The 15,874-nt window shown below is 39.8% G+C and overlaps 1 protein-coding gene and 1 long non-coding RNA gene across 9 annotated transcripts in view; both read left to right on the forward strand.

Moving 5' to 3' along the window:
* LOC143005494 (uncharacterized) overlaps positions 1–15,874 on the forward strand; it is a 43,914-nt gene that overhangs the window by 18,790 nt on the left and 9,250 nt on the right. For 2 of the 8 annotated variants that reach the window (XM_076156923.1, XM_076156928.1), the window contains exons 1-3: positions 8,767–8,915; positions 9,118–9,138; positions 9,302–9,592. The exons of 5 other annotated variants lie outside the window; for them this stretch is intronic. In XM_076156923.1, the coding sequence (XP_076013038.1) occupies positions 8,864–8,915; positions 9,118–9,138; positions 9,302–9,592 (364 nt within the window). In that variant the 5' untranslated portion in view covers positions 8,767–8,863. Of the gene's footprint in view, positions 1–8,766; positions 8,916–9,117; positions 9,139–9,301; positions 9,593–14,921; positions 15,038–15,151; positions 15,173–15,335; positions 15,624–15,874 lie in introns of those variants that run through there. One more of the 8 variants, XM_076156924.1, reaches the window with a different exon arrangement.
* LOC143005504 (uncharacterized) lies at positions 11,841–12,427 on the forward strand. Its single transcript, XR_012964032.1, has 3 exons — positions 11,841–12,129; positions 12,204–12,244; positions 12,393–12,427. It is a non-coding gene; the product is annotated as an uncharacterized LOC143005504 (long non-coding RNA).

A 15,874-nucleotide genomic window follows, 5' to 3' on the forward strand; every position in this document is an offset into this window, starting at 1 on the left:
GTGAACCCAACTCTGTGTCTGCCCGTAGTGATGAATGCAGCTTAACTGATAAGTCACAGAAGACTTGATACTCATGCTACAGGGATGCACACAACACATTCAGTCACAATGAGGAGTTGATAGACAGTGATTTGTGACTGATGTGTTATTTAAGGCAAACATCGTATTTGGAGTCTGAGCTGGTACAGTATATTCATTTATGAGAAATGTACCAAAGTCATACACTTAAACCAAGCAGCTTTGAAGCACATTGAGCTTTTACTGCATATTTGACCACTGTGTTTATAGGCTGTCATGTTTTGTGAGAGAAGAGCTCACACAAACATTACAGGAAGAGGCTTTATCTACACATTTAAACCTGACATGAGACCATGTTTTATGATGACTGCACAAAAAGAGTGTGAAGACGTCTGAATGGTGGAATGTGGAGTGAAGGCTGGAGTAATGTGGCAGAATCTGGAGATCAGAATTTTGATTCTAAGCCACACGGCTCAAAAGTTAGGATCAGACATGTATGAGCAGTCTTTATGTCAGTGATGTGCTATCCTTTATTGTTCTTGTGTCTTCATGCAGACGTAGTAATCCAGACTGAGATCAGCCCCAGCACAACTCCAGGTAAACTCCAGATCTTTGTTGCTGCATCAAAACCCTCATTGTTGTATTGTGTTGAATGTTTTTAGTGGCATTATGTTTGAATTCGTTAGGTCTGCCTCGTCATCAGCCGACAACTAGATCTAACTCCTCTGCTGCAGCTCCAGGGACTCCAGCTTCAAGTGAGCAACTTTTCACATGTTTGAAAATAACATGCTATTGGTTTTGAAAGCTTTTGATTGACAATTTTGCAAGCTTGGTCTGTGAATAGGTGTACAAAAGTGTGTTAAGTGGAAAGACAGAATCCACCTTTAAGTCAACACCTGAACTCATTTTGTCCCTGTGATGAGTTGGAGCTGTGTGCATTGTTTTACAGTGCCAGAGGAAATACACATGACCCTGCATTAAGCAATTTAATTCTTTGTTTTGATATCTCTTGCCATGCTGTGGTCGAGGTACAGTCAGTAGAAAGCAACTTCTTTCTTGTGTCAATGACGTAAAAAGTGGAACTGACCTGTGCTGCTCCAAAAACAGAGAAGGAGCCATTGAAGTGGGTGCTTGTTGTGGCCGGATGCGGAGTATTTGCTGGCATCGTCTTGCTTGGATCGGCTCTCATGTGCATCAAAAGGAGACGCGGTGAGAAGTGTTTGTGTTCAGTAAAGCTGTAACAATGTGTTTCTCTATGTCAGAGTACAATCTCATATTACTGAAGATTCTTATTTCATGGCAAACATGTAAAACAATCACGTTACATACAAACCTCTGAGACTTTTAGATTTTCAGAGCTTTTTTGATTTTTTTTATCTAATAACCACCACACATTACACAAATGCACTGATACCTAGCCACTGGTAATACACACAGAAACACACAGACACACACACAGACACACACACACACACACACACACGCACGGGCCAACGCACACACACACATATTATTCACGATTACATTGTGTCTATTGCATGTGTGTTTGTATCTTAAAGAGTACTGACTTATGTTTCACTTTCTTTTGCAGATGATTCTATGCACACAAGAGCTCTTATTCATGAAGGAGCGGTAAACATTTATCTTTTAGATGCAACATTCACATCATCTAGTGCGTTTGTGGTGGATTCACAACTATGTCGATATTTAATCATTACATCTGTGTCTTATTCTTCCTCTTCATGCCTCTATGTTTCCATTCCAGACACCATCAGCTGGTAATACTGAACTTTACAGCATGATCAGCTCTGTACCTGGAGATGTCTTTCCTAAAGGTGAGCTGATTTGCTGTTGCACGTCTCAGCTCCACAGTTTGGTTATTTGATGCAAACTGCGTTTCTCTGCAGGTTCTGTGGAACTTAAAGTACATGAAGCTGCATATGAGGATGTAAGTGATACACAAGAACACGATTCAGTGGGTTTGTTGTGGTGTAAAGTTTGCTGCCTCTTTATTTTGGTTTCCGTCTTCTTTTTTTAGCCTGACACGTACCACATGTACTGCAGCATCACTGAGGAGCCAGCTGCAGCAGCCCAGACACATGTTGTGTACAGCACTGTGCAACTTCACTGAACACACAGCTTGCATTTCTCACCAGACATATTTTACTTTGCTGTAATATACAATTATTAATTTATTTCTCTAAAGGAAAATACTTCTTTGTTTTTATTCATCAGCTTTGTCAAACTTTGTGATTAAGAGTAAGTGGGTCAACTTGGGAAGTTATGGCTCTTTATGTCTATGAAACATTCTGTCAACATACTGTTTATAATCTTCAACATGCATCTTTAGTTTCTCTGAAATGTCTTCAGGAGGAAGTGTCACAATAAAACCACTTCTGCTTCATTTCATTGATTTTTTGTTTTACATCATCTGCATTATTTTTCACTTCGGAATGACTTGAAATTGAATGAAAACTTTAAATCTTTTAAATAAAAGGCTATCACAGTCCTGCCACTTGTTTTCATCCATGTACTGCTATACAGTATCTTCTTTTCACACATGACAAAAGTGCATTGGACATTCTGCAGGATCGACCCTTGCCTTCATTCCCTCCTTTACAACAAAAAGATAACTGATCTCACTCAGTCCTTAACACGCAGGACTTGTTTTATACTTCAACCTGTGCTCTTGTTTTGTGGTTTAACTGTTAACATACAGACATAAGTTGCCAAGCACTTCAATGGATTTCACTTTAGTTTTCTGCATGAATGGATATGAGTCTCAGTGTGAAGGTCAAAGATTTCCTCTGAGAGCTCTGCCTGTTGCAGATGATGTGAGCAAATGGATTTTCTGATCAGCCATGTGCTCTATGTGTTTACAAGCATCTTGGTTGTTAGTTAGTTAGTCCACACTGATGTCCATTTTTGGATGATCAATTCATTTCTAATCTACACCACATTAACATCTAGAAGGCATTAGCAGTGTTACAAACCCTTCTCTCTTTTATGTGGTTTTACAGTGAACATGTTTGATCACAGCCAACAAGGCATCTTTAGTCTTTTATGCAAATAGGTAATAGAGTTATGGAAGTTACACACTGCGTCATGAACGACTGCAAGTTACAACCTGAGAATCCATGGCTTTGCTTGTGAGAAGAATGCGATCCTGACCAGGACTTTATAGTTTCATTACAACCGAGTGTGTGTTTTGAAGCCTCTGTGATAAACACTTGTTTATTATATCATATATCCTTAATCTGTGTCTTTGATACAAGTTGACACTTTAAAGGAGAAGGCGAGAGTGTAAGTCTGCTGTCTCTGTGCTGTCAGTGTTTGTACCTCAGGGTGGAAGGGATGGCACGATTCAGGCTTCTTCCTGTCCTTCTGAAACTTCAGTCTCTGTCAGTTTCAGTGACTCGTTGTGGTCAAAGGTGTTAAGGGCAAAATAAAGCAAACATTCATTAATAGATTCACATCTTCACTACATTGTACTGTGATGCTTTTAGCCTGATGCAAATGTATGCAACTGTTTCATAGAGACGTGGCTAAAAGTGTTGGTACCCTGAAACATGTACGTATATGTATTCTTTGGAATGATTATGACCTTTTATTAATTGGACGTTTGTATGATAGAGTGTAAAATACTGTTGTGCGGTTGTGAGTCACTTTTCACTCTGACTGTTATGAATAAAGTTCAAAGTTACAAAAATGAATTCAAAACACAAAGGATAAAAACACAATTTGGTAATCATATTATTTCACTGGACATATCATGATCCCAATGATTCTTATCTCTCAGTTATATTTTAAATGTACTTTGAATGTTTAGCAATGTTTGTCACATTTTCGGCGGTGCCATTTGCTCATATCTCGCGGAATAATACAATAAACAACAATAGACAACAGTAGAATCATTTCCATATCATGACCAAGGTGTGTAAAAGTGAATAAACCTTTCTACAGCAAATGACTTTCTCCTCCTACTAGAGAACACGTTTGTTTAAGTACTTATTTGTATATTGCTCATATTTATTTTGGTGCAATTATGTATTTGATGTCTGCTGTGGGTTTCCTGGCGGCGAGGTTTGTCAGCGGCGTCTGAGCCAGTGTGACTGCAAAGTGTCAAAGTTCTCACAGTCAGAGAGTCGGCAGATGATTTCTGGACGATGGCTGTATTCAGGTTTATGGCAGAGCAGCTGTTGTTGTTGATCTTCATCTGTGAGTAAAAGCTTTTACTTCGTTTTTGTGATCCATCCTGGTATTTCACAACAAAATTAGACAGTGTGATTTATTTACTGTATTTTATTTCTCTAACACTTTTCCAACTACAGATTCTGAAGTCACAGTGCAAGGTTGGTCTCTTCTTTTGTACAGCATGTAAGCCTATGAGGCACTAAGATGCCACCACTCAGTTTATATTGTATAGTTACACAGCAATGCAATGCTTACAACTGATCATTAGGCACAAACATCTGAAGTACAGTATATAATACTTGTTACCTCTAAACCTGCAGCTCTAGATGCACCTAATCTGGCAGTGTCCTCCACCATCATCACAGTAACAGACCACATTACTCTGTCCTGTGAGCCTCCATATGTTTCTGTGGAACGCTGTTATTTCTACATTGATGGGACGCCTGCACCTTTCCCTGACCCCTCCTGTAAGCAGACACAGCCTGGGACTCAGCTGCTGTTGATCGCAAAAAAAAGTCCACCTGCTGAAGTTGATGTGATGTGTTTTTACACTGACAACAGAAGATCTCCATCTCCACACAGTCACAAATCCTCCATCATGATACAGCGTAAGGGACCTGCTACCCCAGTGTATCTTATTATCTGATCTTATCTTATCTTCCTGCTCCTGGACTGACAGTAAGTCCCAGAGTCATCAAAGAGAGCGTTCAGTGTTATCTCTACACAGCGAGGACGGGACACATATGGAGAGCACCGTCTTGTCAGCAGAATTTTACAGGGACTGAGCTGCTGCAGAGATCACAGCAGAGTTCACCTGCTGTAGTTGATATGAAGTGTTATTATACTGTACAACAAGGCTCTGTAACTTCTCCATGGAGAGACATCTCCTCCATCACCCTGCAAGGTGAGAGAGCTGATCTAGTATCATTTTGTCATTTGTTGTAGTTTGTTAGTTACAGTGTCTGCAGTAGCGGCACATACTGGAGACACACATATGAGGGAGATGCAGTAATTCATGAGAAAAGTGACATCTATTGTCAAGTCCCATTTCCTTTAGGGTTAATCTCAGTTTAGTTCAGTCCTAATTCCTCCTCCAGTGATCAGCCATCACTGTGCAAGGTGAGAGATTCTGATCCATTATCATTTTATCATTTGTTGTCATTTCACTATCCACAAAACCAGCAAAACCAGGACACGCACACATAAATGAGGGGAGTCCAGAAAAGCGAGGAAAAAGTGAGTTTACTCAGTGGGTGTTGATCAAATTGAAATCGAAGGTCCTGACCCAATCAATGAGCCACATCTCTACTGATGTTGCAGGTTTGAATAGAGGCTCTGATGTTTCTTGTTTTATGAGATTGCTGCCTCAATGCAGTGATGTGCTGAACATAAACATGTCTGTTTATCTGAACACACCAGAAACCAAATAGATGTGTGTGTTTTGCTTCCTACTGAATATAATGAAATGTCTGATGAGGAGTAGTTTATTCACCATGATTGTTGAACCACATAACAGTCGTAGTTCTAGTTCTCCTTCCATCTCTCTTAAGAATCCAGCTCCAGGTGACATAATAACACAGTGTTTGAAGAGTCAAACGTGTTTTTCAAAAGATGTTTCCAACCTTTATTGTTTTCTGACTTGTCCTCATTACTGCATTAAAATGATGATTATATTGTTTTGAATAGTTAAGATGACTTTGTATATTAACTATTAGGTCTCCATGGTCATCAGCTGACGACTAGTTCTTACTCCTTTGCTGTAACTCCATGTAATCCAGCTTCAGGTAACATACTGTGTGTGATTTGAATCAATATGCTTTTGATTTTGAGAGCTTTTGGTCAGCACTTTTTTAAGCTTTGTCTGTGATTGGGTGTACAAGAGTGCAAACAGTGAACAATGTGAAACAGTATAAAAAACTGGAAAGTGGAAACTAGTTTAAGTTTAAATATTATGATCATATTTATCTTGCCAATTTTGATGACTTCTTTACCACATTAGTAAGTAGGAAACATTTGTTTCTGTAGGAGCAGTGTGCATTAATACGGCCTTAACCAACTTCAACAGTATCTCAGGTTTAAAAATTCATGACCTCTATGCCAGTTATCATATGTGTTGGTAATGTGGTGGCAGAGGCACAGTGTGAAAATATCACCTCTCTCTTTACTGTTATCGTCTAGAGAAGTGAAACTGATCTGTGCTGTTCCTAAACAGAGAATCAGACATGGAGGCTGGTGGCATTCACCGCCGTTTGTCTCATGACTGTGAGCATCAGCTTGCTGGGATCAGCTCTGATCTATCACCAAATAAGGACGGGTAAGAACTGTGTTCACTAAAGCTTCACTAAAACACATAGGGACCATTCATAGATTATTGTATAGCAAAATATAAAACTATACTCAGCAAAACAATGCTGTTCTTCGTCTTTACAAACCACATCAGTGACTCATCGTCATGCTGAGAACAGTTTTTGTTTTTTTATTCAGAAAAACAGACCAAGAGGTAAGAAGTCTTGAAAAACTCTCATGCTAACTCTTTCACATTAATGCACTAAGTCACATTCATAGTCACATATGTTCACTTTTGCCAGTAAGGCAGGATTAAGAATTATGTGCTAATTATGACGTTATATGGATCAAGGGATAAAGTGCCTTGCTCGAGAGCACTAGGGAATGTGTTGAGAAAAAGATCTCCTGCACTTTCCTGGATTACTCAGGATATCAGCTAGTATTTACCTTCACTGTATTCTGATTAGTTGTTGTTTAACGAAGATTCGCCCTTTGTGACAAACTTGACCCCCTTTGTATTTCTGTAGATGGAAAGCCAACATCACTGGTAATACACACGTCACACAACATCACAGTGTTATTCATACAGTCAGGTTCATGTAGTGTACTAAGTTCTTTCCCCCTTCTGTTGTAGATCATTGTAACCATGGAGGAGTGGTTATACAATAATGCAACACAATACAATAATGTTCACATTCAAGTCACCGACAATAATCATTTAATCAATAAACATTTGTGCTACAAACCACATCAGTTGATTATTAAATTTCAAACTTTAAAATTTTCCGGCTTTGTTTCAATCAACTCAGCTTCCATTTTGGTTTGATTATAATGACTTTGTCTTGGATGAAGTGAATCTCTCTCTCTCTCTCTCTCTCTCTCTCGCTCATCAAAGGATTTACCAGGAGGTGGCGGTGACATTTACAGTGTTGTGATCTTTGAACCTGTCGTTGACTTTTGATTATGTAGAAACATCTCTCATATGAACAACTCAGTTCACATCATGATGACGTTTCAATGCTCCCAGTTCCATCTTAATATATATATTCAGTTCTTAATTGTTTTTTCATTTCATCTCATGCTTCCATATATCAAGACATTTTCATATTGATATTTCATGTAATTGTTCTCTGTACATGCTGGTGTTAATCATTGTTTAGGCAGAATGTGTTTCCTTTATAATTTAGGCTCACTTGCTCTCCTTTGTTTATTATTATTTTTACTTAACCTATGTATATGCTGTCCACACAAATGACCCTTACCTGCAGATCCTCATCAATAAATAAATTAATAATAATAAGTATATTACCAATATTGCAGGTGGGCTCTTGTTTAACCACACACACACCACTCTGTTGCTCAGCGCCTCACCAGCACTCTGCTCACAATTTCCCATCAATGTTTTCCACTAACTTCTTCTTCAGACTTCTGAACAAACACACACATTTACATCAACATTTGTTTGATGTGCAGTATGTGTCCTGTATTTCTGAAGACAAAACATTGTGACACACATCAAAATGTCACCAAATAACACGGTGTGGTTATATTTTCAAAACTTCACTTTAAGAATACAGATTAATGACAGCAACACATGTTCCAAAACTGGGAAGTACGGAGGAAGACAGTTCCAGGGTCTGCTGGTAATCTCGATTACATTTGGGAAGAAATAGCACAAAAATCCAACACTTTTCTTCAGCATCTCTCTCCTAAAGGCACAGACGGACCTAGACACTGACGCTAGGTGGCAGCACAGAGCGCGCACACGTGAGCCGACAACAGACAGAAAAGGGGGTTTAAACATATACGTTAATGTGTTCTTTGGAATGATTATGACTTTTGATTAATTGGACGTTTGTGTGATAGCGTGGATAATATCGTTGTGCTCAGTCCTCCAGAATACTAACGTTAGGTTTTCCCTGTTGTTTCTCTGCGTGGGTGGAGCTGAGGACGGCCGCGGTCTCCGCCATGGCCTCACTTCCATCTGCCATTGCAGGTGCCATTTCTAATATCTCATAGAATTGTAAAATAAACAACAATAGACAATAATAGAATCATTTCCATATCATGACCAAGGTGTGTAAAAGTGAATAAACCTTTCTTCAGCAAATGACTTTCTCCTCCTATTAGATAACACATATGTTTAATTAGTTATTTGTTTATTACTCTGATCTGTTTTGTTGCATTATTGTATTTTATGACCTCATTAGTCATTATTATTCATGAGGACCATGTGTTTCTTTTTCACTTCCTATGTCTGCTGTGGGTTTCCTGGCGGCGAGGTTTGTCAGCGGCGTCTGAGCCAGTGTGACTGCAAAGTGTCAAAGTTCTCACAGTCAGAGAGTCGGCAGATGATTTCTGGACGATGGCTGTATTCAGGTTTATGGCAGAGCAGCTGTTGTTATTGATCTTCATCTGTGAGTAAAAGCTTTTATTTAGTTTTGTGATCCATCCTGGTGGCTGATTTGAGCAAAATGTATCTAATTGATCATTTATCTTCACCACTGTGCTGTTATCAATGTGTTTGTTACAGTATACTCATTTATTTCACAATAACATTAGACAGTGTGAGCGATTTATTTATTGTTTTTATTTCCTCTAACACTTTTCCAACTACAGATTCTGAAGTCACGGTGCAAGGTTGGTCTCTTCTTTTGTACAGCATGTAAGCCTATGAGGCACTAAGATGCCACCACTCAGTTTATATTGTATAGTTACACAGCAATGCAATGCTTACAACTGATCTTTAGGCACATACATCTGAAGTACAGTATATAATACATGTTTACCTCTAAACCTGCAGCTCTAGATGCACCTAATCTGGCAGTGTCCTCCACCATCATCACAGTAACAGACCACGTTACTCTGACCTGTGAGCCTCCATATGTTTCTGTGGATCGCTGTTATTTCTACATTGATGGGACGCCTGCACCTTTCCCTGACTTCTCCTGTAAGCAGACACAGCCTGGGACTCAGCTGCTGTTGATCGCAAAAAAAAGTCTACCTGCTGAAGTTGATGTGATGTGTTATTATGCTGTACAACAAGGCTACAACATTTCACCATGGAGCGACAAATCCTCCATCACTGTGCAAGGTGAGAGAGCTAATCTAGTATCATTTTGACATTTGATGTAGTTTCTTGGTATGCTCTTGGCACACACGCACACACGCGCGCACACACACACACACACACACACACACACACACACACACACACACACACACACACACACACACACACACATAGTTTATTATTCTGTCTATGATTCTTGTATCCAATCAGTTTTTCACATCACTCATGGAACACAAATCTGTTACTTTGAATCAGAGGATTCAAGATAATAAGATCATTTTCAAAAAAAATTGACTGTGAACAGGATTTCTGTGAATAACTTAAGATTCCCAGCTGCATCAGAATCTGCTGGACAATAATGTGAAATGTTGTGATGCTGTAAAAGGTAAAGGTGTGTTTACTCTGCGGGTGTTCAACCAAAAGTTGCCAGCTGTGATTACAGCTTAGAAAGTGAACCCAACTCTGTGTCTGCCCGTAGTGATGAATACAGCTTCACTGGTAAGTCACAGAAGACTTGATACTCATGCTACATTTATAAATAATACACTTAAACCAAGCAGCTTTGAAGCACATTGAGCTTTTAATGCATATTTGACCGACTGTGTTTATAGGCTGTCATGTTTTGTGAGAGAAGCGAATTGCGTGTGCGTGCGTGCGCGTGTGTGTGTGTGTGTGTTGATCAGGTGAATTAGAAACTTAGTTTTGTGCTTTGTTAAATGTTTTTAGTTGCAATGTTTTTTTTTATCTCCACCTGGTCTGATGACAGCTGGTGGTTTTGGTGAAGCAGCCACTTCTGTTCCTGCTCTGGAAGGATCATCACACAACAAGATCACAGAGAACTTTGAAAGTAAAAGTTCTGCTTCCTATTGAATATAATGAAATGTCTGATGAAGATTTCTTTATTCACCATGATTGTTGAACCACATAACAGTTCTAGTTCTAGTTCTCCTTCCATCTCTCTTAAGAATCCACATAATAACACAGTGTTTGAAGAGTCAAACGTGTTTTTCAGAAGATGTTTCCAACCTTTATTGTTTTCTGTCTTCATGCAGCTGTCATGACTGAGATCAGCACCTACATAACTCCAGGTAAACTATAGATCCTTATGACTGTGTGTGTGTGTGTGTGTGTGTGTGTGTGTGTGTGTGTGTGTGTGTGTGTGTGTTGTGTGTGTGTGTGTGTGTGTGTGTGTGTGTGTGTGTGTGTGTGTGTGTGTGTGTGTGTGTGTGTGTGTGTGGTGTGTGACAGAGAGGGAGAGAGAGAGAGAGAGAGAGAGAGAGAGAGAGAGAGAGAGAGCATGCAGCATGCAGGTTTTTGGCTGAAAGCAGGGTTAGAAACTTAAAAAACATAATAGCAGATATAATCAAAATAGAAAAAACATTATTCCATACAGTGTATTTATCTACTTAGATCTAAATCTGACTTTAAATCTTAAACTGCCCAAACATCAAAGCCTTACATAATAGTATCACGTCCGTTTTGTGATTCTCTGTAGCATCTGTTGCACAGCTGTGCTGAGGGTCCACTGGGTCGATGGTTTCTCCGTTGTGGTGAGCTTTGCACCAATTCCTCAGTTCTGGGCTTGAAGAAGTTGGAAAGTTACCTTTGTGGTGTGGGAGGAAAAGGGCGAAGTGAATCGCTGCTTGGTCCACAAGATGAGTCACGGTCAGACAATCTTTGAAAGCAAACAGAGGTGCAGGCCTTGGAGGTTGTGTGTTTGTGCTGGAAAAATTAGCTTGTGGGCAATGTTCCCTCTAAGCTGCGCGCCTGCGCAATCGCGCACTGCTTGCACATTCTCACGATACGGTTCACTTAGGCTACGCGACGATTGCGGACAGCACTCCCCCCCCCTCGACGATCGCGGACAGCCCCGCAAATGACCTTACAAGCTAGGGTTAACCTTTTGACCAATGTCGCATCAGCTGAGTCTATGACATCTTCACATCAAGATGTGAAAAAGGGGTTGATCCACTACAACACTAGGTTGTCTTCTTGTTTTGTGAACAAAGGACCGCATGGCTTATCAGTCAGCAATGTGAGGACAGGCTTCAAAAATGTGATTATAGGCCTCACATATTTGCAAGCCTCAAAACTGTGTATGCCCCTACACTTGCATCAATGACGTGAAATGTGGAACTGACCTGTGCTGCTCCAAAAACAGAGAAGGAGACATTGAAGTGGGCGGTTATTGTGGCCAGATGCGGAGTATTTGCTGGCATCATCTTGCTGGGATCGGCTCTCATGTGCATCAAAAGGAGACGCGGTGAGAAGTGTTTGTGTTCAGTTAAGCTGTAACAATGTGTTTCTCCATGTCAGAGTACAATCTCATATTACTGAAGATTCTTATTTCATGGCAAACATGTAAAACCATACTTAACAATCACGTTACATACAAAACCCTCAGACTTTCAGATCCTCAGAGCTAATTTAAGCCAACGTAAGCAGCTTCCCTTTGTTTTCAGCCGAGGGCAGGTCACAACCTAAAACAGAAACCATAAACTACCACTTCATCTAATAACCACCACACATTACACAAATGTACTGATATCTATCCACTGGTAATACAAACACACACACGCCTGTATGTTTGTATCTTAAAGAGTACTGACTTATGTTTCACTTTCTTTTGCAGGTGATTCTTTGCACACGAGAGCTCTTATTCATGAAGGAGCGGTAAACATTTATCTTTTAGATGCAACTTTCACATCATCTAGATTCTAAGTGATCAGCGCCATTGTGGTGGATTCACAACTATGTCAATATTTAATCATTACATCTGTGTCTTATTCTTCCTCTTCATGCCTCTATGTTTCCACTCCAGACATCATCAGCTGGTAATACTGAACTTAACAGCATGATCAGCTCTGTACCTGGAGATGTCTTTCCTAAAGGTGAGCTGATTTGCTGTTGCACGTCTCAGCTCCACAGTTTGGTTATTTGATGCAAACTACGTTTCTCTGCAGGTTCTGTGGAACTTAAAGGACATGAAGCTGCATATGAGGATGTAAGTGTAACACAAGAAACACGATTCAGTGGGTTTGTTGTGGTGTAAAGTTTGCTGCCTCTTATTTTTGGTTCCTGTCTTCTTTTTTTAACCTGACACGTACCACATGTACTGCAGCATCACTGAGGAGCCAGCTGCAGCAGCCCAGACACATGATGTGTGCAGCACTGTGCAACTTCACTGAACACACAGCTTGCATTTCTCACCAGACATATTTTACTTTGCTGTAATATACAATTATTAATGTATTTCTCCTCTGTACAATTTCATTTGCCTTTAGAATAGTCAGTTATGTCCAAATTCTTTTATTTACTTTACTCCTTTTTACTGATTTCATGTACCCAGATATGCTTCAATATAAAACACGTACACACGCACACGCACGCGCACACGCACACAGAGAGAGAGAGAGAAAATTATCCTCAAGCGCTAAATAAAGGAAAATACTTCTTTGTATTTATTCATCAGCTTTGTCAAACTTTGTGATTAAGAGTAAGTGGGTCAACTTGGAAAGTTATGGCTCTTTATGTCTATGAAACATTCTGTCAACATACTGTTTATATTCTTCAACATGCATCTTTCGTTTCTCTGTAATGTCTTCAGGAGGAAGTGTCACAATAAAACCACTTCTGCTTCATTTCATTGATTCTTTGTTTTACATCATCTGCATTATTCTTCACTTCGGAATGACTTGAAATTGAATGAAAACTTTAAATGTTTTAAATAAAAGGCTTTCACAGTCCTGCCACTTGTTTTCATCCATGTACTGCTATACAGTATCTTCTTTTCACACATGACAAAAGTGCATTGGACATTCTGCAGGATCGACCCTTGCCTTCATTCCCTCCTTTACAACAAAAAGATAACTGATCTCACTCAGTCCTTAACACGCAGGACTTGTTTTATACTTCAACCTGTGCTCTTGTTTTGTGGTTTAACTGTTAACATACATGTTTCCTTTGCTCATTTCTACATACATTCATGAAAAACATGGTGAACTGTCAGTGGAATGGTCTGCTACGCTCTGCACCAAGTCGCCAAGCACTTCAATGGATTTCACTTTAGTTTTCTGCATGAATGGATATGAGTCTCAGTGTGAAGGTCAAAGATTTCCTCTGAGAGCTCTGCCTGTTGCAGATGATGTGAGCAAATTGATTTTCTGATCAGCCATGTGCTCTATGTGTTTACAAGCATCTTGGTTGTTAGTTAGTTAGTCCACACTGATGTCCATTTTTGGATGATCGCTGGCGTTTGGAGGCTCTGGTCACCTGCTGGTGAAAGCTGCTATCAGAGGGAGCAGAGCTGCTGCAAGACGACTGGAGAGGCGCGATGCTGATCCACACTCCATGGCATTTTCCTGCAGAAAACACAATTTATTTCTAATCCACGCTACATTAACATCTAGAAGGCATTAGCAGCATTACCTTCTTTCTTTTATCTGATTGTACAGTGAACATGTTTGATCACAGCCAACAAGGCATCTTTAGTTTTTTATGCAAACACGTAATGGAGTTATGGAAGTTACACACTGCCTCATGCACGACTGCAAGTTACAAACTGAGAATCCATGGGTTTGCTAGTGAAGAGAATGTGATCCTAACCAAGACTTGCTGTCTCTGTGCTGTCAGTGTTTGTACCTCAGGGTGAAGGGATGGCACGATTCAGGCTTCTTCCTGTCCTTCTGAAACTTCAGTCTGTGACATTTCAGTGACTCATTGTGTTCAAAGGTGTTAAGGGCAAAATAAAGCAAACATTCATTAATAGATTCACATCTTCACTACATTGTACTGTGATGCTTTCAGCCTGATGCAAATGTATGCAACTGTTTCATAGAGACGTGGCTAAAAGTGTTGGTACCCTGAAACATGTACGTATATGTATTCTTTGGAATGATTTTGACTTTTTAAATTTTTTTTTTAATTCAAAACACAAAGGATAAAAACCCAATTTGGTGATCATCTTCTTTCACTTGTTACATCATGATCCCAATGATTCTTATCTCTCAGTTATATCATAAATGTACTTTGAATGTTCAGCAGGGATTGGCACATTTTCGGCGGTGCCATTTGCTTATATCTCATAGAATTATACAATAGACAACAATAGAATCATTTCCATATCATGACCAAGGTGTGTAAACATTTCTTTCCACAGCAGATGACCAGCAGATTTCTCCTCCTATTAGATAACACATATGTTTCATTAGTTATTTGTTTATTCCTCTGATCTGTTTTGGTGCGTTCGAGTATTTTATGACCTCATTAGTCATTATTATTCATGAGGGCCATGTGTTACTTTTTCACTTCCTATGTCCGCTGTGGATTTCCTGGCTGCGGCGGCGTCTGAGCCAGTGTGACTGCAAAGTGTCAAAGTTCTCACAGTCAGAGAGTCGGCAGATGATTTCTGGACGATGGCTGTATTCAGGTTTATGGCAGAGCAGCTGTTGTTATTGATCTTCATCTGTGAGTAAAAGCTTTTATTTAGTTTTTGTGATCCATCCTGGTATTTCACATCAAAATTGGACAGTGTGAGCGATTTACTGTTTTTTATTTCTTCTAACACTTTTCCAACTACAGATTCTGAAGTCACGGTGCAAGGTTGGTCTCTTCTTTTGTACAGCATGTAAGCCTATGAGGCACTAAGATGCCACCACTCAGTTTATATTGTATAGTTACACAGCAATGCAATGCTTACAACTGATCATTAGGCACATACATCTGAAGTACAGTATATAATACATGTTTACCTCTAAACCTGCAGCTCTAGATGCACCTAATCTGGCAGTGTCCTCCACCATCATCACAGTAACAGACCACGTTACTCTGACCTGTGAGCCTCCATATGTTTCTGTGGATCGCTGTTATTTCTACATTGATGGGACGCCTGCACCTTTCCCTGACCCCTCCTGTAAGCAGACACAGCCTGGGACTCAGCTGCTGTTGATCGCAAAAAAATGTCTACCTGCTGAAGTTGATGTGATGTGTCATTATGCTGTACAACAAGGCTACAATTCACCATGGAGCGAAAAAACCTCCATCACTGTGCAAGGTGAGAGAGCTAATCTAGTATCATTTTGACATTTGATGTAGTTTCTTGCACACACGCACACACACACACACACACACACACATACACACACACACACACACACACACAGAGTTTATTATTCTGTCTATGATTCTTGTATCCAATCAGTTTTTCACATCACTCATGGAACACAAATCTGTTACTTTGAATCAGAGGATTCAAGATAATAAGATCATTTTCAAATACATTGACTGTGAATAGGATTTCTGTGA

The sequence above is a fragment of the Genypterus blacodes genome, unplaced genomic scaffold, assembly GCF_046128005.1.
Source record: "Genypterus blacodes isolate CSIRO-AG114 ecotype Tasmania unplaced genomic scaffold, CSIRO-AGI_Gbla_v1 ptg000070l_1, whole genome shotgun sequence".
NCBI classification, from domain to species: domain Eukaryota; kingdom Metazoa; phylum Chordata; class Actinopteri; order Ophidiiformes; family Ophidiidae; genus Genypterus; species Genypterus blacodes.